The sequence below is a fragment of the Vipera ursinii genome, assembly GCF_947247035.1.
Source record: "Vipera ursinii genome assembly, chromosome: 3".
NCBI classification, from domain to species: Eukaryota; Metazoa; Chordata; class Lepidosauria; order Squamata; family Viperidae; genus Vipera; species Vipera ursinii.
Genome location: NC_139516.1, coordinates 75,197,055 through 75,221,455, shown reverse-complemented (window position 1 = coordinate 75,221,455; position 24,401 = coordinate 75,197,055). Strand labels below are relative to the sequence as shown.

At 40.1% G+C, this 24,401-nt stretch overlaps 1 protein-coding gene across 1 annotated transcript in view; it reads left to right on the top strand.

The window, feature by feature from the left end:
• Positions 1–1,676: 1,676 nt before the first annotated feature.
• Positions 1,677–24,401, top strand: part of ADGRL4 (adhesion G protein-coupled receptor L4) — a 121,092-nt gene continuing 98,367 nt past the window's right edge. Inside the window, exons 1-2 of the mRNA XM_083360244.1 lie at positions 1,677–2,165; positions 3,052–3,207. Coding sequence (XP_083216370.1) covers positions 2,045–2,165; positions 3,052–3,207 — 277 coding nt within the window. The 5' untranslated portion in view covers positions 1,677–2,044. The remainder of the gene's footprint in view (positions 2,166–3,051; positions 3,208–24,401) is intronic.

The window sequence follows — 24,401 nt, the reverse complement described above, 5'->3', positions numbered from 1 at the left end:
CTTTCCCCCATTTGATTTATGGTCCTTGTTTGTTTGTTTTGGATTTTTTTAGTGGGGAGATTGAAAATGGGGAAATCTCAATGACAGGCATAAATGCTGCAGCAACAGCAGCGGGATTTTGCTTTAATATCATTTCCTACCCAAAACCTCCTCACCCAAAAAGTGATTGACAGCTTGATGTACCTTTTTTGTGTAAAACTGGACAAGCTGAGGCTGGTGGCTCTTAAACAGTTTACAGTCTAGTTATTTATAAATCCCTTGTAAAATGAAATACAGTCCAGACAGAAAACAATAAGATGGAAAAAGAACCCCATCTGTCTCAGTCCTATTGGGAGTGAATTTGGGAATCCATTTTCACTGGAATTTATGGCAGGAGACTTCTCACTACTAGCACAAAGATTTTAAAGCTTTAAAAGTTTTTAAGAACCCATGGGTCTGCTTTTGATCTTAAAAATATATATTGGCACCCATTGTATAGTTTAGTGAATTTTTCCAGACTAGAAAATTATCCTATCACATTACATGGTTTTATATGTCTGGGCATTTATTTCATTCAGTCATTGTCCAGGCAGGGTAGATATAAAAAAATGAATTATTGGACATCTGTGAGACCTTTAGATTTCTCCTTCTATATCTTCTCGGCCTTTCTGCTGTTATTTATTGCTATTGGTACTTGTGTAAACTATCCCTAAAATGAACAAAACATGGCAGGAGAGTGATAGGCAACAGGAAAAAAATTGCTTCTTTTTTTGTAAAGAAGCACAAGCAAAATGGCATGCAGTATGCTGGAGTAGGGATGGTGTATATCCAAAAAAGGGGGGGAATCCTTTCCCATAATCATCATGAAAGTGAGAATTGATACTTCTGTCAATCCAAGATCTTCTGAATTTAATTTCTTTTGAAGAGTTTGCTCAAAGTAAAACAGGAGGCAGCTTAAGAATACAAAGTAAGATTTCCCACAGCTTTTGTGCTTAGCGGAAACTACATCCAATTGTCTATTTTGGGAGAAAGAGCCCTCTGCCTTCATGCATAAGGTCTGCACTCACCTCATTATTAATATTATATGGTATTTTCAGGTAAACATGGAAATACTTTCTCAAGAAATCTTGAGCACTATATCTTATTTGTAGTCAAGCTTCTATTCAATCAAAGTCTTGGAAGATGATGCCATAACAGAAACAATGAGGTATTTCTTATGTAAAGAATGACATTTCAGTACATCATGTTGGAAGAGGTTTACAGCAAGCTTTCAAAGAAGTCACACAGAGCAGAGACTATAACAGGAAATAACACATCAGAGATAAAGGGGATGCATTTTTTTCATCATTCTTTGTTTGGTCTAAAAAAATTCTTGTTTCCCACTTCCCCACTGCACAGTATAGTTTCTTTGCCCCTTTTATCCCTTAATTATTGTGATGTCACCTCCTTTAGAGTTTCAACTTATATCTCCCTGAGTAAGTTTTTCTGCTGGCCCTGAAATTCTTTGCTGCACATTCAGTTTCCTGCCTACTTCCTTCCAGAGCTTTACAACTTTGTTTTCCACACAAAAGAAATCTTAGTGGATTTCCTGTACCTCCTTCTTATACTGCTGCTTTTTAAAGTGACAACATTTTATATAGCAGCTGGGATATTTTGGATACTCAAGGAAAGCCATCAACAAGGCAGGATCAGTCAGACTTCACAAGCTTTGGGGATACTAGAGTTTTGATATGCTCAACCACCTTCAACAAAGAGAGATAATAAGCTAGCACCTACTTTGCTCTCTGTTTTTATTTCTGCTCTGTTCTTCATAGCCTTCCAAAGCCAAGTTTGGTTTGCAGCTCTTTCCACAGCCCTCAATATCTCAACCTCTGTACTCACTTTCCATGCTGATCTTTACATTCCCATCTTTTCTGTTAGCCTTTCTATATAACACTTTTCTTTTGTCTTCCAACTCATTATTCACCATTTGAACCTACCTTGCCCTTTCATTAAAAGATCTGGAAGAGCATATCTATGTCATCATAAGGTCAGCGGTTTTACAAGGATTTTGTCTTCTGTTGACATGTATGGATATTGGGCACATGAGCATGCACCATCCAACAAGATTCCTTCATTTGTAGCAACGGAACTTGAAACTGGACACTTCATAGAAGCACCATCCATGAAGCTTCTCTTGCTGTTAGGTAGGTGATTTCCCTTTCTGAATAAAGATTAACAGTAAATTAGAGTTAGGAATGAAACGAGGTTCTTATAACAATTCATAAATCCCTTTATGGTAGTTGCTACATTTGACAATTGCAACAGATTTTTAGCATTTGTAAGAACCATTATGAATTCATTCTCATTGAATCTGGAGGAGAAATTGCATTGTAATAAAACACAGCCAAAGAAGATTTATTTGTTTATAAATGGCTAAGGTTTTTTTTAAAAAAAGATGCATTCTCTGCATGAAAGAATATTAATAATGTATAATAATGCCACAGTTAATCTTAGATTTGTATATTAGAACTATGATACAGAAAAGCAGTATGCAGGATATAAGTTCTATTCTGTACAGATTGGTTCTACCTAAGCACTTCTTGATCATTAGGCTATAGTTTTTAAAAAATGTGGGAGTAAATCCCACTGAATGTTTGTTCATTCTTTTTTCTTTATATTAATATCCACAAGCAAACATGTACATATATTTGTATACATATGTGTGGGGAGATGTACACACACACACAAAAAAAAACCCAAACACACATACACATATACACACATGTATACAGAAAACAAAGGAAAGAATTTTTTGAAAGCATGGGAAAAAAACAGCAACATAAAATATGACAGAGACAATAAAACATTCCTGACAAAAGTATTTTCAAATGCTTACTCAGGTATACAACTATTTTTTTAGGAGAGCCTTTAAAAGTTTAGTAGTGGGAATGTAATTTTCCATTTGGGGATAAGATGCCTCAGCTTCATGCTAGTAAGTCCCAAACTTATTGAAGTAGAGCTAGTTTTAAAATTCAGCATGTGGTTTACTCTTAACATGAGCACTTTTGTGTTGCTTTTCAATCCCTGTAGTGTTTCTTGCCACTCTGCTGGATAGTTGCTACAGCCTCCAGAACTGTACCAACCCATGTCACAAGTATGCAAAATGTGAAGTTCGCAATGGAATCCATGGTTGTTACTGTAGCCCAGGATTCACCGGACCTGGGATTGATGCAGATGGTTGCTATGGTGAGACACTAGCTTTGTTTGATAACTTTTCCTCCTTTTGATAGTCTTGTAATTACATCCAACATCATGGGGGGGGGGGAAAGAATACTAAATGTAGATATATGAAGGTTGTATAATAATATTGTAGAGCTGGGGATTCTTTTGCAAGTCATTTGGATGAAATGCTTTGAATCCTGCCCAAGTGCAAGCACAGCAGCTACCTGTTTTTAAAGCAGACTTTTTAGATTTCCATCTAAAAAAAGGATACAGTTGATGCAGGCATTAATTCATTAGAATTAAAGAGACTCTTAAAGCAACAGTATCCATTCTTTTAAGGCTCACTCAGAAGCCCAAAAGGAGATGTGGCTGCTTTAAATAGTAAGGCATGGGGAGGGGTTGTTGGATATTGTGTTCAGTTTTTTCTGAATCGTTTTCAGAATGTGTACAGCTGTATAATGTAGTTGGTTCCTGAAATTATGCATTTCTTAAGGCTTGTGCAACTGCTCAGGCAAGCACATCCTTAATTCTGGAATTTGGGTAGAATGTTGTGATGCCATTGCAGTGCATGATCCATTAGCAGTATGATCTTTTCCAAACCAAGAATGGAGCGTATAATGCTTAGCACAGTAGATTGTTAGCCAGATGAAAAATTCATTGGCAATAAAAATTACTTACAATGCCAGTTTTCTGAAAATTCTATCCTGTTTGTTCAACATTCACCTGCAAGGTTTTTACTCTCTGTCACTTTGCTTTGAAGTAACTTTCAGAATAGAGCAACCGAAGACAGAATCGCTGGAGAGGATAATTATTTGTTGATTTCTCTCTAGGTGCTAATAGAAGATTTTACCTATGGTTTAACTTTTAATAAATGCTTAACCTGTCAATCCTAGGCATGTTTATTGTCAAACTATTCACAAATTATTAAAAAAAGTTCTTCTTACTGAATAAGCTTTTACAGGATAGCCATATCAGCCTATGATTCTGTGCACGTTTTCGACTTGTCATTATTACAGCTATTAAGCTGCCAACATAAAAACACAGATTAAATATTCATATTTATACATATTGTAAGCACATATAACAAATATAGAAAATAATCTGTTGCAAATACAACAGTTGGCAAATTAATGCTCATTTTCATGATTATATTCATGATACCTTCTATCCAATTATAATAAACACTGTTCTGTGGTGTTTCTCAAGATATTGATTACAGTAATATGTTGCATTTTTGCTGTCTTATCTAATTGTTTTGAAGTTTATGATCAAGCTTCTCCTCAATTAATAGAAAACCAGATTCCATTTTTAAACTCCCCAAATGCCCAGGAGTGTTGCTGTATACTTGGGACACACAAAGATGCAGATTTTTCAAGTGAAGAGTACCCCAAATCAGCATGCAGAATTTCTGACTAGATTTCATACTTTTTATTATCAGGCCCTTCCTGAGGAACTAGGATAGCTGAAACTACCATTGTAATATTAATTAAAATAGAAATAATTAAATAAATAATATTAATTTCATCGCACAATCAGCCAAATGTTCAGAATGGATTTGGCATTTTTATCCACTTATTGAGTTCTTCCCAAGGACCTGGCATAGGGAGAGGTTGATGTTTTATTGTGTTACAGATATGTTTTTCTTATTTTCTTTTTGTTGGCTTCCTTGAATATTTTGTGCTGGAATGCAAAAAAGAAGTAGTTTAACTAAAAGAAACACTTCCCGCAGCAAGGAAATATTATGTCTGAGAACAAGATAATAGAGCACTTTAAAATTAAAAGAAAAAATTGTTTCTTGAAGGCAGTAATAGTTTGGGGTTAATATTTTCTGTCTTCTAAGAACATATCTACTATCTTGTTGTAATTGGATAACATCTTGGAAGGATTAAAAGACAGTCAGGATAATAATTAGCTTGAAGCTAAAATATGGAACAATGCTTTGACTTAATGATATGTTAGATACTATGGTCTATGCCCCCCTCCCAATTTCTTTTTTTCATATCTCTACTGTTGTAGAGATAAATGCTGGCTTCATTTTAATTGATAATCTTTGTTAGCAGTTATTCTTCTATCAACACAAATTCATTTTCATGTGCTCACGGGAATCTCAGTTCCCTAAATAGCACCCATAGTGAAAACATATTAGTTAGATAGGTGGTAACATTCACTGTTACTGTTATTAGCATCAATTTAACAATTTTGCACCTGTTCAGTAATAGCTAGTTTTTAATGATATTGTTAATGATGTTATTTAAATAGTCATTTTTCCACTCTATTTCTGGCACTATTTTATTGGAATAATCAAAGAAGCCACAGGAGCTATTGCTTACAAAAATAAAATTCAACCTTTGGAAAAAATAATAATTTATGATGGTAAAGAAAAGATCAAAGTTATAAATTTAATTTCTTCTAAGCTTATTCAATTATAAATCTAATTCTTAACTGTTTGAAAAAGCAGGAGAATTGCAGTCTGAGTAAGTTTCAGTTCTTCTTGAGCAGAAAGAAGTGGCTGGGAGCCAATCTTTGTCATTTATGCTTCATCTTCCAGGATTGATTGCTTATCAGTTTACAAATTGACTATTAACAAACAGATTATTAATTAACTATTAAGAGCAGCATGTTTCTATCACCTCTTTCTTTTGCAGAAAGCATCCGCCAATAGCTTTGGGAACTTTTCCTTCAGTCATTCTTGGTCCAATCTAGAACTGCAATCTGTTTTCTCAGAATGACAGTGACAGGAAGTGGCTTGAGAACCATACAGTATACATTTTATTATCCATGTGGCAAGTGGAATCTAAAAATCAAGGAGTTAAATTGCTGCCAAATCTCTAGGGCTTCTGCAATAACTCTTAAAACTCTTAAAAGAATGTGAATCCTGAGGACTTTCACATATATAGTCAGATCTTCAAAAAGAATACATGCATACAACAATATGTGCACTCTCTTTCTTTCATAAAACACATAAAAGGTAAAGGTAAAGGTTCCCCCGCACTTGCGTGCTAGTCGTTTCCGACTCTAGGGGCCGGTGCTCATCTCCGTTTCAAAGCCGAAGAGCCAGCGCTTGTCCGAGGACGTCTCCGTGGTCATGTGGCCGGCATGACTAGACGCCAAAGGCGCACAGAACGCTGTTACCTTCCCACCGGAGTGGTCCCTATTTTTCTACTTGCATTTTTACGTGCTTTCGAACTGCTAGGTTGGCAGAAGCTGGGACGAGTAACAGGCACTCACTCTGTTACGTGGCACTCGGGATTCGACCCGCCAAACTGCCGACCTTCCGATCGACAAGCTCAGCGTCCTAACCCACTGAGCCACCGTGTCCCCTATAAAACACATACACATATACAAATCTATAATCAAATTAAGATCACTTTTTCCAGTATATGTGCATAATGATGCAGAGGGGACAAAGGATAAACTAAATCACTTGTAGGCAATTCAACAGTTTAGGTTCACAAAGAGCTCTTCACTTAATTTCATTGTTAATTTCAAGCAACAAATACAGATATTTGGTGGTGATCCATTACTCCTTTGGGTATGTAGGAAAGGAAGGGAAGGAAGTTAAACAGGATGTGGAAAAAGGTGAGAAGGAATCAGATAACTGCTTTGTATTTGAAGATTGAACCATTTTTGTAAACTATAATTACAGTTTTATATTTGATTTAAATATAAATCAAATCTTTGCAGAAAATTGCAGAAAAATAAATTAGTGCTATGTATAATCCCTATCCAAAAACAATTCAGCTACTGTTGAATACCTATGGGTGACAAAGAGATAAATGAAATGCAATGTTTGAATTTTTCCCTTCCTTTTTCCCATATTAGAGATAAAAAGAGCTGACATACAGTATGTTTTGTAGCTTTACTATTTTATTATTCCTTATCTTTTGACCTGCCAATTGCCAATTTGCTGTAGGAATAGTACAGTATTCCACAATAGCAAAATATTCAACTAGTAGTTGAATCATTGTAGGGTGTTATTTTTAACTTTCCAAAATATGTCAGGACAATGAAGCAAAGTTGTTTGTTCAATTGAGCCCAACAGGGAGAGTAGAGACACAACAGCACAATATTATTTTGCAAATATGTATCACAATTTTCATTCTTACAAAACAAATCAATCTCCCTCGAAAAAGTAGAAGCAGCTTTCCTAGATATCAAGAATAGGGTAGTCAGGTCTACTTTAATTCATATGTAGCTACATCTCCGAAAAGCTCTCTCTTTCCAAATACTGTACAAAGCAACTGTATTTGCTTTAGAAGTAATTCTACAACTCAGGCTATCTTTTAAGAGAACCAATGTCACAACATTTAGCATACATTCTGAAACACACTGACAATATAATCCATGAGATGTACACAATAATGATATTGACATCATTTGTGAGAATTGCTTTGCTTTTAGATCAAGTGATTTTCCTTTAGCTCTCTATCATTTAGAAATATTAACAACTGAGTGTGCTGGTGTTTGAGCTAATCTAACAGTTTAGTCTATGTCCTTGAAACTAGGTATCTTATTTGCATATGCAAATTGCAGATTTATACTGTAATCATCAAATGTATTGTCGAAATAATTATTAATCATCTCAGTACTTAGCTGTTGGTGATTCTTGTTTCTTGTGAGTAATGGGCACTAGTTTTCTATTCTCTGTTGCAGACTTCTCTGTTATATCTCTTGAAGTATTTTTTTATTTATCATATTTATATGCCCTCTCACTTCACAAATATAAATATTGAAGAAATATGCTGAAGCCAGAGATATATTGTGAATCATCCGGAGAATGATGAGAGGGAGACGGCAGGCTGGGTTTCAGATGTTTATTTGGCTTCAGCTCCGGACAGCTGTCAGGCGGAGAAACCCTCGCTTTTATACAGGAGCTGTCAACTGTTTTAACCAATCAGCATAGTGCAATCTCCTGCTGCAAGGGCGGCAACCAATAGGCTTCTGGTAGCCTTTGACAGCTCCCGAGTGTTGCGCCTGTGCGGCTGGGCCGGGGATTCTGACAGCTGTCAAAGGTAGCCAGCCGAGGCGTGGCGCATGTTCAGCTGGCGTTGTGACAGCTTGGCAGCTATCAGCTGAGATTGGCCCTGGCGCATGCGCGATTGCCTTGCAGCAGCCTTTTAACAGCTGTCACTGTCAATGGCTGCCGCGTTTGGGCTCCAATGGTTTAGCCTCAGGTTTCTGAGGCTTCCTGTTATTGTGGTAACTTTAACATCGTGTATAACAGTATACAACACCCCTTTCCCCCCCTGACCCGTGAACCTTTAAATAACATTTTTAACTGAACTGTCAGAATAACCATTTTTAACTGAACTGTTGATCGTTGGCGAGCTTCCTGCCCATTCAAAGTCCACGAGGTAGGCGGGGGGCCGTTTGGCTCTGTTGGAGCGGCGGAGGAGGACCTCCTACTCCAGGTGTGGAACTCCCGATGTTTCTTCTGGAGGCGCCTGTGGTGGGGATTGCAAGTCCTGGGATGGTTGCGATATGGTGGAGCAGGGCGTAGCATGGTGAGACAGGAGGAACTGTGCCAGGCGGCGGTGCCAATCTCCTGCGATGATTTTGCAGAGAGTGTCTTTGGTGGTCCTCACCATAACCTGACTTTGTAATAATGTCGCTTGGGGGGGGTGTGAAAGCCCTAATAAGCAGGCATATACATAGAATGAAGGCTACTGCTAAGCTTGTAAGCCACCCTGAGTCTTCAGAGAAGGGCGGGATATAAATGGAATTAAAATAAAAATAAAATGAATAAACCTCTGCTAGGCCATTAGACGAAGGGTGGAAGGGGGCCAATGTGAAGTGCCTAATACAGTTGTTTTTGGCAAAGATCTGAAATTCATGAGAGGTAAATTGTGGGCCATTGTCGGAGACTAAGACATCGGGGAGGCCGTGTGTGGCGAAAATCCCCCTGAGTCCCTGAATGGTGGCAGCAGTCATTGTGCTGGAAACCAGGAGAACCTCCAACCACTTGGAAAAACTGTCCACTACGATGAGGAAAACCTGTCCCTGAAAGGGGCCAGTGAAGTCAATGTGGACCCGGGACCATGGATTCCAGGTCATTTCCCATTTGTGAATGGGGGCCTGGGGTGTGCTGGTTGGGTCTGCTGGCATAAATAGCAGCCAGCTACGTGTATTTCTATGTCCTTATCGATGGCCAGCCACCAGACATAACTGCGGGCTAAGGATTTCATTTTTACGATGCCTGGGTGTCCGTCGTGCAATGTGTGCAAAACCTTGGGTCTGGCACAACCACCCTGCTGCCCCAAATTATACAGCCCAGGTGGGAGGTCAATTCGTTGCACCTCATGAAATAGGGTTGAAATTCTGCGCCTGGGCTAATGGCCTGCCACCCCGAAAAAACCCACGCCAGTACCCTACTGAGGGTTTTGTCATTGCCCATTGCGGCAGCGATGTCTTTTGCTGTTAAAGGGCACTCAAGGAGCTCCTGGATGGCTAGGATGTGACCAGCCAGGGCTGGGGCTGGGTCTACATGGGGAAGGGGCAGTCTACTGAGGCCGTCTGCGTGGCACATTTGTGGACCTGGCTTGTAAACCAAGTGGTAAGAGTAAGCAGAGAGGAATGTGGTCCATCGCAGCATCCTGGGGGAGAGAATTTGGGGGGTTTGCCGGTCCCAGATGAATAGCCCTAGCAAGGGCTTGTGGTTGGTGAATATCGTGAATGGGTGGCCATATAGGTAATCGTGGAATTTTTTAATGCCCGCCACAATTGCCAGTGCTTCTTTATCGATCTGGGCATAGTTCCTTTCAGCTTTGGAGAGGGTCCTAGAGTAATAGGCAACAGGCGCCTGTGTCCCGTCGCTTAGCAGGTGGCTCAAAACCACTCCAATCGCATACGGCGATGCATCGCAAGCTATGCAGAGGGGTTTATCCTCTCTGTAATGGGAGATGGTTGTATTACTTGAAAGCAACTGTTTGAGTTTTGTGAAACTATCCTCATGGACTGATGTCCACTGCCATAATGCTCCTTTGTCAAGTAACCTATGGAGAGGTTCCACTATTGTTGCCTTCCTGGGGAGGAAGGCATGGTAAAAATTCAAGAGCCCAAGGAATGCTTGGAGCTCTGTTTTGTTTTGGGGGGCTGGGGCAGCCCTGATGGCTAGGATTTTGGAATTAGTGGGGTGGATTCCTTGGGAGTCTATCCTGTTACCCAGAAATTCCATGGATGGAACCCCTATGGAGCATTTCTCTCATTTGAGCTTTAACCCTGCACTATGAAATCTGGTTAGCACTTCATGCAGTCTGGCTGCTAATATGCTCTCGGTTTCCCCTGCAATGAGGATGTCATCGAAGTAGGGGCAAACCCCCAGAATTCCCTTCAGAGTTCTTTCCATGACTTCCTGGAAGATGCCAGGAGCCACTGAAATGCTGAATTGGAGGCAGGTTACTTTGAAAGGCCCGCGGTGTGTAATGATAGTTTGGGCGTCAGCTGTTTCCCTAGTGACAGGAAGCTGGAGGAACGGCGGGGACCGGGTAAGCGTGGGGGTTCAATGCGCGGTTGAGGGTTGCTTTATAGTCCGTGCAGATTCTTATGTCCCCGTTAGGCTTGACAGGTGTCACTATCGGGGTTTCCCAGGTTCCTCCATCCGTGGGTTCAACTAGGGCAACTAGTCGGTCTAGTTCGCTCTCAATTTTTTGTTTGAGGGCAAAGGGAACCCTCCTGGCTTTGATTCTGATAGGGGCAACCTCGGGTTTGAGCTTGAGGTCTATTGGGGGGCCTGTGTATTTGCCTAATGTCCCATCGAAAACGTCGGCAAATTGTTTGCAGACGTTTTCCAGGGTTTGCAACTGGATGCGGTTTGTTCCTTCTAAGCGTATGCCCAAAGCCTCGAACCAGTCCAGACCGATGAGGCTGGCCCGGGTTCCTTCGGTGACCTGGGCCATGAGGTGCCCCTGAAACTTTTTGAATCCTACTCTCATCTTGGCCTGCCCCTTTAAGCTTATGGGAGCTCCTTGGAAATCGGCGAGTAGGATTCGGGAGGGCTGGAGGGGAATATGGTGGTGGCTTTGAGACCTGATTCCCTGGAGGGTGTCCCAGGATATGATGGAAATGGAGGACCCTGAGTCCACCTCCATCTCGCATGGGACCCCTTGGATCTTAACCCAGATCTTTATTTTGGGTTTTAGGTGATGAATTGCTAGGGGCGTCTGGTTGGAGAGGATGGATAACACTGAGGGTTGTGGGGCTTTTGGGGGTGGGCGGGAAGACTTGGTCCTACCTGACAGAATAGCCTCAAGTTCGTGGAGGGTCTCCTGGTTTCGGCTGCGGCACACGGAGTGGATGTGCCCGGTCTCCCGCATCTGTGACACTTGGCATTCCTGAAACGGCAGGTGGCCCTGGCGTGGGCCCCACCGCAGCTAGCGCACCTGGTCCTTGCGCCTGAGGGGTTGGGGTTTGGGCTTGTGCCCTCTGGCTTGGTCAGTCTATGGTTTCCCTCTCGGCCTGCGGCCATCCTATTAAATCTTGGGATGATTGCGTCTACTCCGGTGTCGTCCTTGAGGTCCCTGATGTTGAGCTCTCTGGCCTGATGGACCGAACCGCTGGGGCCGCATCCCGATGAGGACGAGTCTTTACAATGGCTGTCTTCGTACACCATGATCTCCAGAGTGACTTCTGTGAGATCCATCGTAGGCTTAGCCACAAGCTTCCATTGAAGCCGCTCGTTCCGAAGTCCAGCAATTATCTGGTCTCGGACACGATCATCAAGGTCTGGAAATTGGCATCTGCGGGCAGCATGACGGACCCCCGCAATGAATTCTGTAGCCGATTCACCCGGTTGCTGACAACGGCGAGCGAAGTTGAGCCGCCAGTACAACTCCAACCACCTGGGCATAAAGTGCTTGCTGAGGCGTTTGGTCAGCTCAGCATACAGAATGGTGGCGACCAGGTCCGGGCTGCAGAGTCCCACAGCAATGTCATAGATGGCTGGTCTGCTGAGGCAAAGTAATGCCGCGGTCTTGTGGCGGTCTTCCGTGATCTTGTTCACGACGAGGTACCCTTCGACCTGCCCCCAGTGCGACTCCCATCCCTCGGGGTGATGGACGTCGAACTCCCTGATGTGTCCGAGGTTGGCCATTCTGACTGGGTCCACGGTATAGTTGAGCGATTGAAGGACTCCTTTTGCCTTTTGCGCGATTGCCTTGCAGCAGCCTTTTGACAGCTGTCACTGTCAACGGCTGCCGCGTTTGGGCTCCAATGGTTTAGCCTCAGGTTTCTGAGGCTTCCTGTTGTTGTGGTAACTTTAACATCATGTATAACAGTATACGACATATTGCAGAAAATATCTAAAAGATCAACCTTGTTTTGACTCCCCCCCTCGCGCCTTCGTATTAGCTCCTAGAATGTTTTCCTTGGGTAATGTCAAAATCTTCTCTAAAAAGATGTCCTTTAAACCTGTCCCCCTGCAGATTTTACTTCACTAGTCATTGCCAACTGTAGTTGTTGCTCATCTGTGTTTCAAGGCCATTGAGGCAGCACTGTCTAAAGACATTTCTGTAGTCATGTAGCCAGCATGACATCACAGAGCATGGTTACCTTCACACCAAAGTGGTACCTATTTATCTACTTGCATTTGAATGCGTTTGAACTGCTAGATTGGCCCTTGCTGAGGTGAGGACAGGAGCTCATCCTGTCATATGGCACTTGGGTCTCAAACCTGGGCTGCCAGCTTTCCAGCTGACAAGCCCATCAACTTAACCACTGAGCCACCACACTACCATTAAACCTGTCTAGGGTTGAGAAGATGAATTACAACAGAACATTACATTTGCTAACTTGGACAACAGATAATCAACAAAATTTTCGAGGAAAATTTTAAAAGAAGAAAGAAAGTGTTACCTTCTGCTGACTAACATTGGACAGCTGCTACCATTTGAAGTAGTTTCTTCTAAAGAAAAATGACATTGGTATGAAATAGCTCCTAAAATATTATTTGCTATATTTCTAGCATGAGAAAATATGTGGGCTAAACGTTAGTGTAAACCTTAGTGCAGGCATGTCAAACTGCTGGCCTGTGGGCCAGATGCATCACGCTGAAACTGCACCCACCCTATTGCTGGCAATGGGGAAAAAGTCATGATACGTCACATGACGTCATGTAACATTGTGAGTTTGACAAGCCCACCTTAGTGTCTACCTTAGTTAACTATGCCTTAGCCTCAGGTTACAGTCTGGTTCTGGCAAAGTCTGGCCCAAGGCATTGTACATCAAACTGGCAAGTGCAACCAGAGGATCAAAGTTCCACCACTTTATATTATGTGTTCCATGCATTATCCACGTGTAAAAAGGGGTTGTACCCACTGTTTTGATTCCACTGATCCTGCTGTGATTCAGGGTCAGCCTGTGGGTTCGACAGTTGGGTCGGACGACTCAGAGGAGGAGGGGGGGTGTTGAAGAGCTTGCTGAGAATAATATTGAGGCTCCACAAAGCCCTCAGCCAGGCCCCTCCCACCTGGTCACAACGCAGACCCAGCTATGTGAGCCTGACAGCGTGGATGAAGATGACCCACAGCTGGCCCTGTTCAAGGATGCCCGACACAGGAGGCAGTCAATCAGGAGTAAAAAGGAAGGCAATGGGGCACCTTGGAAGGAGGCAGAGAGAAGCCACGCCCTGAACTGTATAAAAGGGGAATGCGTGGGAGGGCTGGTTTGCTGAAGGCAACCGCTTGAATAGCTCCTGTTTCATGGTTCGTGTCTTGTTCTGTTTGCTTTTGTATCCATAAATTTGGCAGGCTTAGTTCCAGCCTCTTGCCTTCTTGTAAAAGGGGTTGTCCCTGCCTTTTCTGCAGGGCCGGTAGCAGGCTGGTACAGAACAGATCCATCCCTGAAAATACCCCTGCCTATAACCCTCCCAACCCTTCTTTACTCTACCAAAAGACTCTTAAATATTCTAACATACAAATCTGCCAAATAACAGAAAGCAGCAATCAATTCTACTTGAATATTTCTTCTTCTCCATAATTCATTCTTCAAGAAATGCAAAGTGAAAATTGGTGCAAGGTGCTCTGTGCTCTGCTTGCATGGTTTCTATGTAAATTGTATTTTAACTTATCTGAGCAGCTTGAGTAAGCCATATCTATCACAAGTTCTTTCCTCCTTCATAACTCAGAGAAGAGTTTCAAGCACATCATAGTAGACCTTGTTATTTATAGGAAGACTCTTGAAAATTCTGCAGAAAACACCATGACCTGGGCAGAAAATGCCTCAATTTCACAATTCTGCTAGCTATTTATTTATTTATTTATTTATTTATTTATTTATTTATTTGTTTGTTTGTTTGTTTGTTTGTTTGTTTGTTTGTTTGTTTGTTTGTTTAGTTTTCTATACTGCCCTATTCCTGAAGGACTCAGTGTGGTTTACAGGGCAATATTTAAAAGACAATATAAGTTAAGATAAAAATAGAATTAAAAAGAATTAAATTAATAATAGCCCAACAATAAAACAATGTTAAAACTTAAAACTAAAAACCTCCTCAGTCCAGGCCAGATAGATTGAAAAGCCAGTTTTTCAGGTCCCAGCGAAACGAGCGCAGGTTGGGGACAGTCTGGAGTTCCACAGGTAAATCATTCCAAAGGGCAGGCATGCCCACAGAGAATGCCCTCCCTCTGGGGATCACCCGCCGGCATTCCCTGACCGGCGGCACCCTGAGAAGGCCCTTCCTATGGGAGCACACAGGACGATGGGAAGTTGATGCCAGCAGCAGGTGTTCCCTTAGATAGTCTGGACCCAAGCCATTTAGGGCTTTATAGGTCATCACCAGCACCTTGAATCTCACCCAGAGGGCAACTGGAAGCCAATGCAGCTCGCGGAGAAGAGGCATAATTGATAGCTCAAAGGAAATATACATGATTTAAGGCAACCATCTTCCCGAAAAGGAGCCCCTGTTAAACTAAGTGAGACTTATTTCCCAGCAAACATGTTGAGGATTGTACTACATCTTATATTTCTTCTTTTGTCAACTTTCTCATTAAACCTTCTCATGGCAGTCAGTCTTTTTATGTTTCTCCATCGAGATTTGCAGTTGCAGAGTGAGAGGAGCCTGGTGAAAAGAAAAATTTATTTTACAGACTGTCTAAATTATAATTACATGATTCACTAAAATGCTCAAATATTAATAGTAACAGTTCTCTTAAAGCATCTTCATCTATCACTCCTGCACAATGCAGCTTCGGCACCTTATGGTAAATAAAACAATATCTAGTGAAGCCACAATAAAAAAAAACATTTGAAAGCAATGAAAAGGGGGGATGTAGTTGGGAGTGTTGGAAAGATAAAAATACACTGAGAATAAACTCTAGAAATAATTGATTGAGACACTTTTGAAAGGAAGGACTGATGATGGCAAAGTGGAAATATAATGTTCCACAGTAAGGCTGGATCACAGTGACAGAATCCCCAAAGAGCAGACAATTATAAGGAATTCAGAAAGAATGCATTTATTTAAAGCAATAAATGCATTCATAAAAGCTAAAGCAATATCACTCTCAAGTCCCTAGGTGGTAAACAATAGCTTGATTGTTCAAAGCTGCCATAAAGCTGAATCATATTATTTTTCATAGGTGTTGAAAGTTGGTTTTGATTGAAACTGCATTTTTGCTTTGTTTTTTTTCCAAATTCCACTGTAACAGATCTTGAATAGAAACAGCTAGCAACTTTAAAACCCATCACCTAGATTTACTGTGTTTATTTGGTCACAATGAAACAATGACCTCTCTATGTTAAAGGGAAGTTTCATGGTTGATGGGTGTATTGCCCATACATCCATGAGTATAGGCTACAAATTGTGATTATAATAATTTGTTAATACTGGTCATCATATGAAAATACTGATATTTTCATTTCTTCCATATGGGCTTCACTTAAAAATCTGGTTGGAAAAAGGAAACAGAATATGATGGATTGCTGGTTAGAGCCAACAATTCCCTTCTTATGCTCCTTGGTTGGAAACCAGGGGAGAATTGGCAAAGATTGCATGGAATGATGCTGTTGCAGTTAAGAGGTCCTTTGTGGTGCCATCTATAATACATGAAAAAATATTTTATTGTTTAACAGTTTGACCTGACCTTGACTGGCATTGTTGATTCAATTATTTATATTGGATTGTTACAATATTGTTATGCCTTATATATAAGGTTGCACTTGACATACAACTGATCCAGAATGTAGCAGCTTAAGAACTAGTTGATTTCTTAAAACTTTATTTATTTATTTATTTATTTATTTATTTATTTATTTATTTATTTATTTATTTCTTACTTACTTACTTACTTACTTACTTACTTACTTACTTACTTACTTACTTACTTAATTTATTTGGCCTTCCAGTTAATATTGACTCTTAAGTCCTGCAATCTTCTTGGCACAATTTCAGAAGCGGTTTGCCATTGCCTGCTTCCTAGGATAGAGTGATAGTGACTGCCCAAAGTCACTCAGTTGGCTTTGTGTCTAAAATGGGACTAGAACTCACAGTCTCCCAGTGGATGGCTTGACCACTACGCCAATTCTCACTACTTGCTTTATTCATGCAATATTGCTACTTAGTTATTACTAAGCATCTGGTATAAACCATTCAAAATGCTGGTTGTCACTCTTGAACTTGACAATAACTCAGGGGTTGAGTAGCTTTGAGACAACCTCTTTCAGTGGCTCTGACCACGTAATCTAAAAAAGGAGGCTCCCTTTACGTCTTTACTCCAGGGATTGTCATTTGCAGAATTTGTACAGTACCCTGCATGTTGGTACAGTAAGTTTGCTAGACTAATTTTATTTTAGACCAGTAGTCCATAACTGAATTAAATGGCACTAGATTTTAATTAGATGGTGCTAAGAAAGTATAGTCTGGATTATTATAGTATGGATTAGTGAGTTTTTTCACTGTTAACAGTCATGTTAAAAACACAGAATTCATCATGAACACTAGCGTCAAAAACACAGCATTAAAAGCTTTGTTTTGCTAGAATATGAGTAAACCAAACAATGTCTTTATTATCTAAGGAATAGGTTCTTCAGTGATAATCTTGTAGTAATATCATAGTGTTTTCCAGGCATCTGTAGCTGGAACATGCAGAACAATAGATTTTCAATATAATATGTTTAAAATACATTCTTATATTGTTAGGATTATTATGTGCATTATATCTCTTCTTGTTTTTAATATTGACTTTGGTTATGCTTTTGTAATTCATTCTTCATTCATTCTCCATTGCCATATAGTCTATTGTAACCATTCTGTTTTTATTTGGGCCAACATCCTTTTCCTTTCCTAATCAGAAAAATGTGATAACTTTTGCCTAGAATTAGTTTCCATTTGTTTTGATCAAATAAATAAATACATTTATTGATGTTGTAATTAATGTGCTTGATGGGGCAATTTGAGTCCTGTTCTCAGTTAATACCTGTAATATATGAGGCATTTAAAATGCTTTTTCTTGAGATAATTAAATTGGAAGTGGTTTTCTTCTTGGTTATGGCTTTCAGATTTGGTAAGTAAGGAGAGCCAAGTGAGTTTACAACTACACCATGCCTTCATAAAGGGACACGGTGGCTCAGTGGGTTAGGATGCTGAGCTTGTCAATCAGAAGGTCAGCAGTTTGGTGGGTTGAATCCCGAGTGCCGTGTAACAGAGTGAGCGCCTGTTACTCGTCCCAGCTTCTGCCAACCAAGCAGTTCGAAAGCACGTAAAAATGCAAGTAGAAAAATAGGGACCACTACGGTGGGAAGGTAACAGCGTTCCGTGCGCCTTTGGCGTCTAGTCATGCCGGCCACATGACCATGGAGACATCCTCGGACAAGCGCTGGCTCTTTGGCTTTGAAACGGAGATGAGCACCGGCCCCTAGAGTTGGAAACGACTAGCACGCATGTGCGGGGGAACCTTTACCTTTACCTTTTTATGCCTTCATATGTATGTTGAAATAACATAGAGACCCTTTAAGGTCATCTTACGAAGAGTTCAATTAAAATTGGAGTGTTGGAGGGGCATGGTCAAAAGTTTAGTGGATAGATAATAATAGTTGTTTTTATTTCTCACTCAGACTTCTGACTCACTCAAGGAATTATCCTTTCCTATCTACTCTAATAAAAGCAGCATTTGGAAGAAGCAGATTTTCAATCAGCCCTAGTATTTGTTTGCTTATTTGTTATCATTTTTAATGTATCTTTTTAAGCTGACCATTATTATTTCAACAATATCTTCCATGTTAAGGAGATGTTATACTTCTGTTAAGAATGCCAATCATTAAATGTTCATTAATTGTGTTGTGCCAATATGGCAGCAGAGATAAACTTTAAACAGTGCATGGAAATGGAAGAGAAACCTATTGTTATAATCTGATTTCCTCTTTTATAGACCTGGGATTTATATCGGAGACATAACTTTGTTGTGACCAATAGCAATGTATCATCTCTTAAAATACATGCTATATGTTGCCTCCCAAAAATGGAAGTTGGGACATATTAGTCACTGCGGCTAAGGGAAAAACTAAATTTGAGTTCATTTATGTTACCTTAACATTTTTTTTTACCTTCCTATCATATATACCATTTAGAAGTGCCTGAGTATCTTGTTTTCAAGGATCACCTAGAAACGTGAATTTATGGAGAAAAATTCATAGTCAGTCTTTGAAAATTATATGAAAACAACCCAGCAAATATACAAACTTAAACTCAGACAGCAAATACATACAGAACAGCATTCTGTAATACAAACAGAATGAGATCTCAGGTCTTTTTTGTTATGATTTAATGCTGGACATTTGTTACCAAGACACCAAACTCTTGCTTTTGCAAGAAAAAAACTTATTGAAAGTACCCCCCCCCCCGCCCTTAAATAAATGGTTATTTTCTTTCAAATATTTGAATCCAATCTTCGTATATTTTAGAGGCAGCTGTGTAATGGGTGCTGCAATTTAGAAACATAGCTTGGGTGGATATGTGAAGGTCTGATGCTTTATTCATAATGAAAGCTATTCACACGGGCAGCCATCTAAACAAGTTATTTTAAGAGCTGGCATAAGCTCTTGCAGCGACTAGCATATTTCTTGATTTGATACATATTTCTTATACAGACATTCTAGATTTCTTGGAAAAATATTGTGACTTAGGCAAGGAAAAATGATGTTTCTAACTGCAGAGCACATTGTCCCATACCCCAAATAAAAAAAAACTACTTTTTTTAAAGAGAATAGTAAAACGTTTACACTGCCTATGTTATATCCTCTATAAAAAACATGCTAGATGGTATTTATTAAGACAGAAAAACAATGCGAAATATAATATATTAATTTATATTATTTAGCATTAATGCCAAAGCCGTTTTGGTGTAGTGGTCCTGATACCTAGTTAGAATCCAGGAAGACCATAAATTCTAATCCCACCTTAGGCACAAAGCCTGCTGGATAACCTTGGGAAGGAGACAGGGGTGAACCACTTCCAAATGATTGTCAAGAAAGCTACAGGAACTTGTCCAGTTACCAGGACTCAACCCTGTCTCAAAGCCACACACACATACACACATATAGAAAGAGAGAGAGAGAAAGTTTACTGTAGTTCTTACCCATTCCTCTGCACCTGCAACAGTAGTAATTAGGCTTATAATAGATAAATAGCAACTCTTTAACTTTGGGACTATCTATTCACTGTATTGTTTGCAATGGGTCTGGAAAATGCTATGATAGAAATATAGATAATACAGATACAATAATAGTGTTATTAAGTGTCCTTCTCCTTATCTGTTGTTCATATCTTTTTTCGTTCTCTACTTTTGTTGGCTCTTTTATCTGCTCTTGCCAGATAATTATTTTTGACGCTTGTTGTTGTTTAAGAAATAGACATTGGGTTATATTTTTGGGAGCTGAATCCAGTGCGCTTGTTCTTGTTTTGATTTGGGTGCAGAGATTGACTGGAGGAAGAAACTTTTAGGAGCTAATATTAAGATGTTGAAAGAATTTGTGAGCGCCTGTTACTTGTCCCAGCTTCTGCCAACCTAGCAGTTCAAAAGCACGTAAAATGCAAGTAGAAAAATAGGGACCACTACGTGCGTCTTTGGCGTCTAGTCATGCCGGCCACATGACCACGGAGACATCCTCGGACAAACGCTGGCTCTTCGGCTTTGAAACAGAGATGAGCACTGGCCCCTAGAGTTGGAAATGACTAGAACGCATGTGCGGGGGAACCTTTACCTTTACCTTACCTGGGTGAATAGATATAATCTTTGGGGGGAAAAACTGGAAAACTGGTGAAATGCCAGATTAGAGCAGAATGGCAAATATTGCCCTTATTTTCAAGGACAGTTTGTAAAGGATTAAAGGAACTAAAGAATTAAGCTATAGGGATATCTGACTTCAAAAGGTAAATAGTAATTCAAGAAGCACTTGGAGATAAATGTAGTACTTGTGAGAGGTTTGTTAAGCTACGTTTTTGTGAAATGGGTGGGCATATAAATTTGACCAATAAATATAGAGAGGGCCTATTCAGTTGGCCAACCTTGTTTGAGTCCAAAGAGAGGTTGGTTTCCCTCCCCTCCCAACCCCACCCCCACCCCCACGAAGACCTGCTAGGCACTTTAGCCTAGGCCTACCCTGCAACCTAGATCAGACTACTTCTAGTAAGAACTCTATATTGCTCCTTGGTTATCTAATACGTTTTGAGAGATGAAGCACCTGAAGCAATGCTTAAAACATTGTTGAAGAAAGACAAAACATGTCATGACTTCAGAGCCAGGCTCCAAGACATAGGGTGATCAGGTCCTCAATGCCCCCTATGATTCAACAGCCACTAAATGAAACACTGACACTGTCTCAGATCTCTCCTAAACCAGCAGTGAATCTTCTTTATCCAATGGGATGCCAAGAACCAGGGCAAATCCCCTCAGCCTAAGAATCCTGTACCCCATCAAAATAAGTGCCTCATTATTTTGTGTAAGATGCTGACTGCAAGCAAGACTAGTGTTTCATTTCTGGCAACAACTGAGCAAGGAAAACCCTCAGATCTGTATGTGTGGCTGTCAAAGCAAAAACATCTGATGAGAGAGAATTTAAACTGTGCAGGGACTACCTTCTGTTGCTGGAAGCATGTTTGGCATCTGGTTTTGTGTTTTGTTCATACTTGTGTCTAACGTATGCTAAGTTTTTGACTTTGGTGTGTTTCCTGACCAAATCTCTGACTCTTTCCTTGGTACTTTTTAAGACATTGTAAGTTTCTGGTTATGGACTGTCTGACTTGGATTATGTCTTCCCCTCAGCCTCTAAAAAGCCGTTGTGCACATTCACACTCATCACCCCACTTTTCAATTCTTCTTTTGTTGACCCTCCACCTGTCTGCTGTCATCTCACTAGACAAACTTCCTGATGCACAGACAAGCCTTGCTATGCATATTCTGCTCCAATCACTCTACTCCAAACATCCATGCCCACATTTTCTTCTCCTTGTTGCATTTTGACCAAGCTCCCTCCACAGTGTGTGTTCTACCACCCAGCAACTTTGTAAGCCTCTCCTCTCCCCCACGTGCCCACATTGCACCCGCATTTTGCCTGCCGGTTGTGTGGTGTTTTCTCCCTTTGCTGAAGCCAGGACACAAAAAAAGCAAATCTGATAAAATGTGAAACGAGCCCACATTTTGGCCTAAACCTTGATGATAAATAAGAGAGTAAAACATTATTTCTCCTCTTTGTTTGTGTTTGATTCTGTTACATCTGAGGTAATAGACAAGGTCCTTTTATTTGTTAGTTCAGTGACCTTTTTGTTAGATCTTGGCCTATCCTAGCTTATTAAAGCAGCTTGAGAGATAACCACAGGATGGGGTCATGTGGTTTTGGGATCTTTGAGAGCGTGGATGATCATACCAGCCTTGAAGGAGGTAATGGTATGTCCCTTGCTAAAGTGATCCTCACTGAATCCTTTCCTGCTGGAGAATTATTGGCAAAGGTTATGGAACAGGTGACTGAATAACAGCTACAGAGGATCTTGAAGGAAATGGGTGAAGTGGACACATTTCAATCTAGCTTTAGCCTAGGGTAGATTAGAGACAGCACTGATTACACTTGCTGATGACTTTTAGTGGAGCCTGGCTTGAGGTGATACATCCATTCTAGTTCTCCTTGGTCTCTCACTGGCTTTAGAAACTATATATCAACCACTATATGTTTCTGGTATGGCTATGGGGATTAGGAGTGGGAGGCCCAATGTCCAGTTGTTCCCCTCCTTCCTAGGGAGTCAGTTCCAGTCAGTGTTGGAGGGTAAGAGATCACATACACAGCCCCTCGTCTGTAAGGTGCCTCACAGCATAGCTTTCTCTCTTTTCCTGTTCAGCATCAACATGAAACCTATGAGTGAGGTCATCCACCAGTTTGGGGTGTAATATCAATATGCTTATGATACCCAGCTTTATATCTACACTATCTCCTGAGCACCACAGGTGTACTGACCCAATGTCTGGAGGCTATTTGGCTCTGGTTGGGGCAGAACAGACTTAGGTTCAAGACTGAATGGCTATGGCTATTTCGATCCTGTAGGTCAGGGCTGTTGGCATTTTGGTTTTGGACAGAACTGCATTTTTGCAATCAAAACTGATGCACAATTTGGAGGGACTTCTGGACTTGCAGGTACTGCTTTATGACCAGGTGGCAGCTGTGGCCAGAAAAGCATTTGCCCAGGTTGTTCTTGTGTGCCACTTGTGCCCTTTCTTCAATCAGGAGGCCCTTTAAACAATCATTCATCCCATGATCATATCACAATGATTTGGGTTAAAGTGTAGGGAATACTTATTAGATTTGCAAATATTGGGTAGGGTAGCAAATACCCCAAATATTCAAACCATCTTGATAGATTAGAGCAATGGTAGAAAATAACCAAAAATAACTTTAACCAAGCCAAATGCAAAGTTCTTCACTTGGGAAAAAGTACAGATACAAAATGGGGAAACCAGGCTTAGAAAGAATACTTGTGAACATTTCTTGGAATAATAATTTATTGCAAACAATGCAGTATTTGGTGGCTACAGAAAAAAAGGACTAAATTATGGATTGTGTCAACAGAAATATAATTTATAAACCATGGGATGTACTTGAAATGTTGTTTGGTTCCTGCTTCAGTGTTTTTATTCAGTTTTAGGTCCTCATTTGAAAAATGATTCAAATGTTCTGAGCCAGTTCAAAGGGCAATAAAGATGATCAGAGCACTGGATACTAAGTCTATGAAAATAAATGAAAGGAATGTTTAAGGTTTAGCCTTAAGAAGAGAAAACCGAGGATCATAAAATAGCCCACTTCAAATAATTGGAAGGAGGTGAACATTTGTTCTTTATCAAGCGGAGTGTAAGTTACAAAATAATAGTTATAAATGACAGAAAAAGATTCTGATTAAATATTTTAAAAGTAAACCTTCTCAGAAGTAAGATACATAAGAAAGGAGGGGTGGCAAGCTCCTCCTTACTGAATATTATCAAATGGAGCTTAGATAGCTATCAGATAGAAATGCTTTAATTTGTATTATTGCACTGTGTGAAGGCTTGGGTTTAATGACCTAGAGGCCCTTTTCCAGATCTGTGATTCTCTCTATCCATTCTACTGATAGAGATAATTGAGGCAGAACAAAGACTATACATAGTCGAGTTAGTCTGTCAAATGCCAAAAATAAGACATTCATCATTCCAAGATATCTTCCTGTACTTCTTATTCCATATTATTAATCTTGGAATCAAGAATGTTACAGTTGAAGAAGAAATAGGTGTCCACTGCTCTGATTTTTTTTAATCAGTATTTTTATGTCTAGCTGCTTTCCTATATAAAGATTATCTCCAAATTTAATTCCAAAAATGGCCCATGTTCAATTTTCTATACTTTGTTGGTTGATCTTTTTTATGCATGGTTGAGAGGTTCTGGATATAATTGAATGAGCAGATCAGTGCTTTTTTGCTCAATCAATGCAATGCTTAATCAATGCACAGAAGTGCTTATGTACACTGAAATCAAGTTTGGGGTAAATGAAAATTGCATCATTATGTCAACAATGATGATGTTGGTAAAATAACAGGTTTCTACTGCTTGATAACAACTTCCAAAGAAGAGCAATCATACAAAAACCCAGTAACTGAAGGAAAATTTTGTTAGGTAGAATTCTGTAAAGATCCCTATTACAATCCAAATACTATATTCTTTATATTTCTGTTAGTGTCATGCATCTTGCCATAGTAAGCACTGTATGCTTAGAAGAT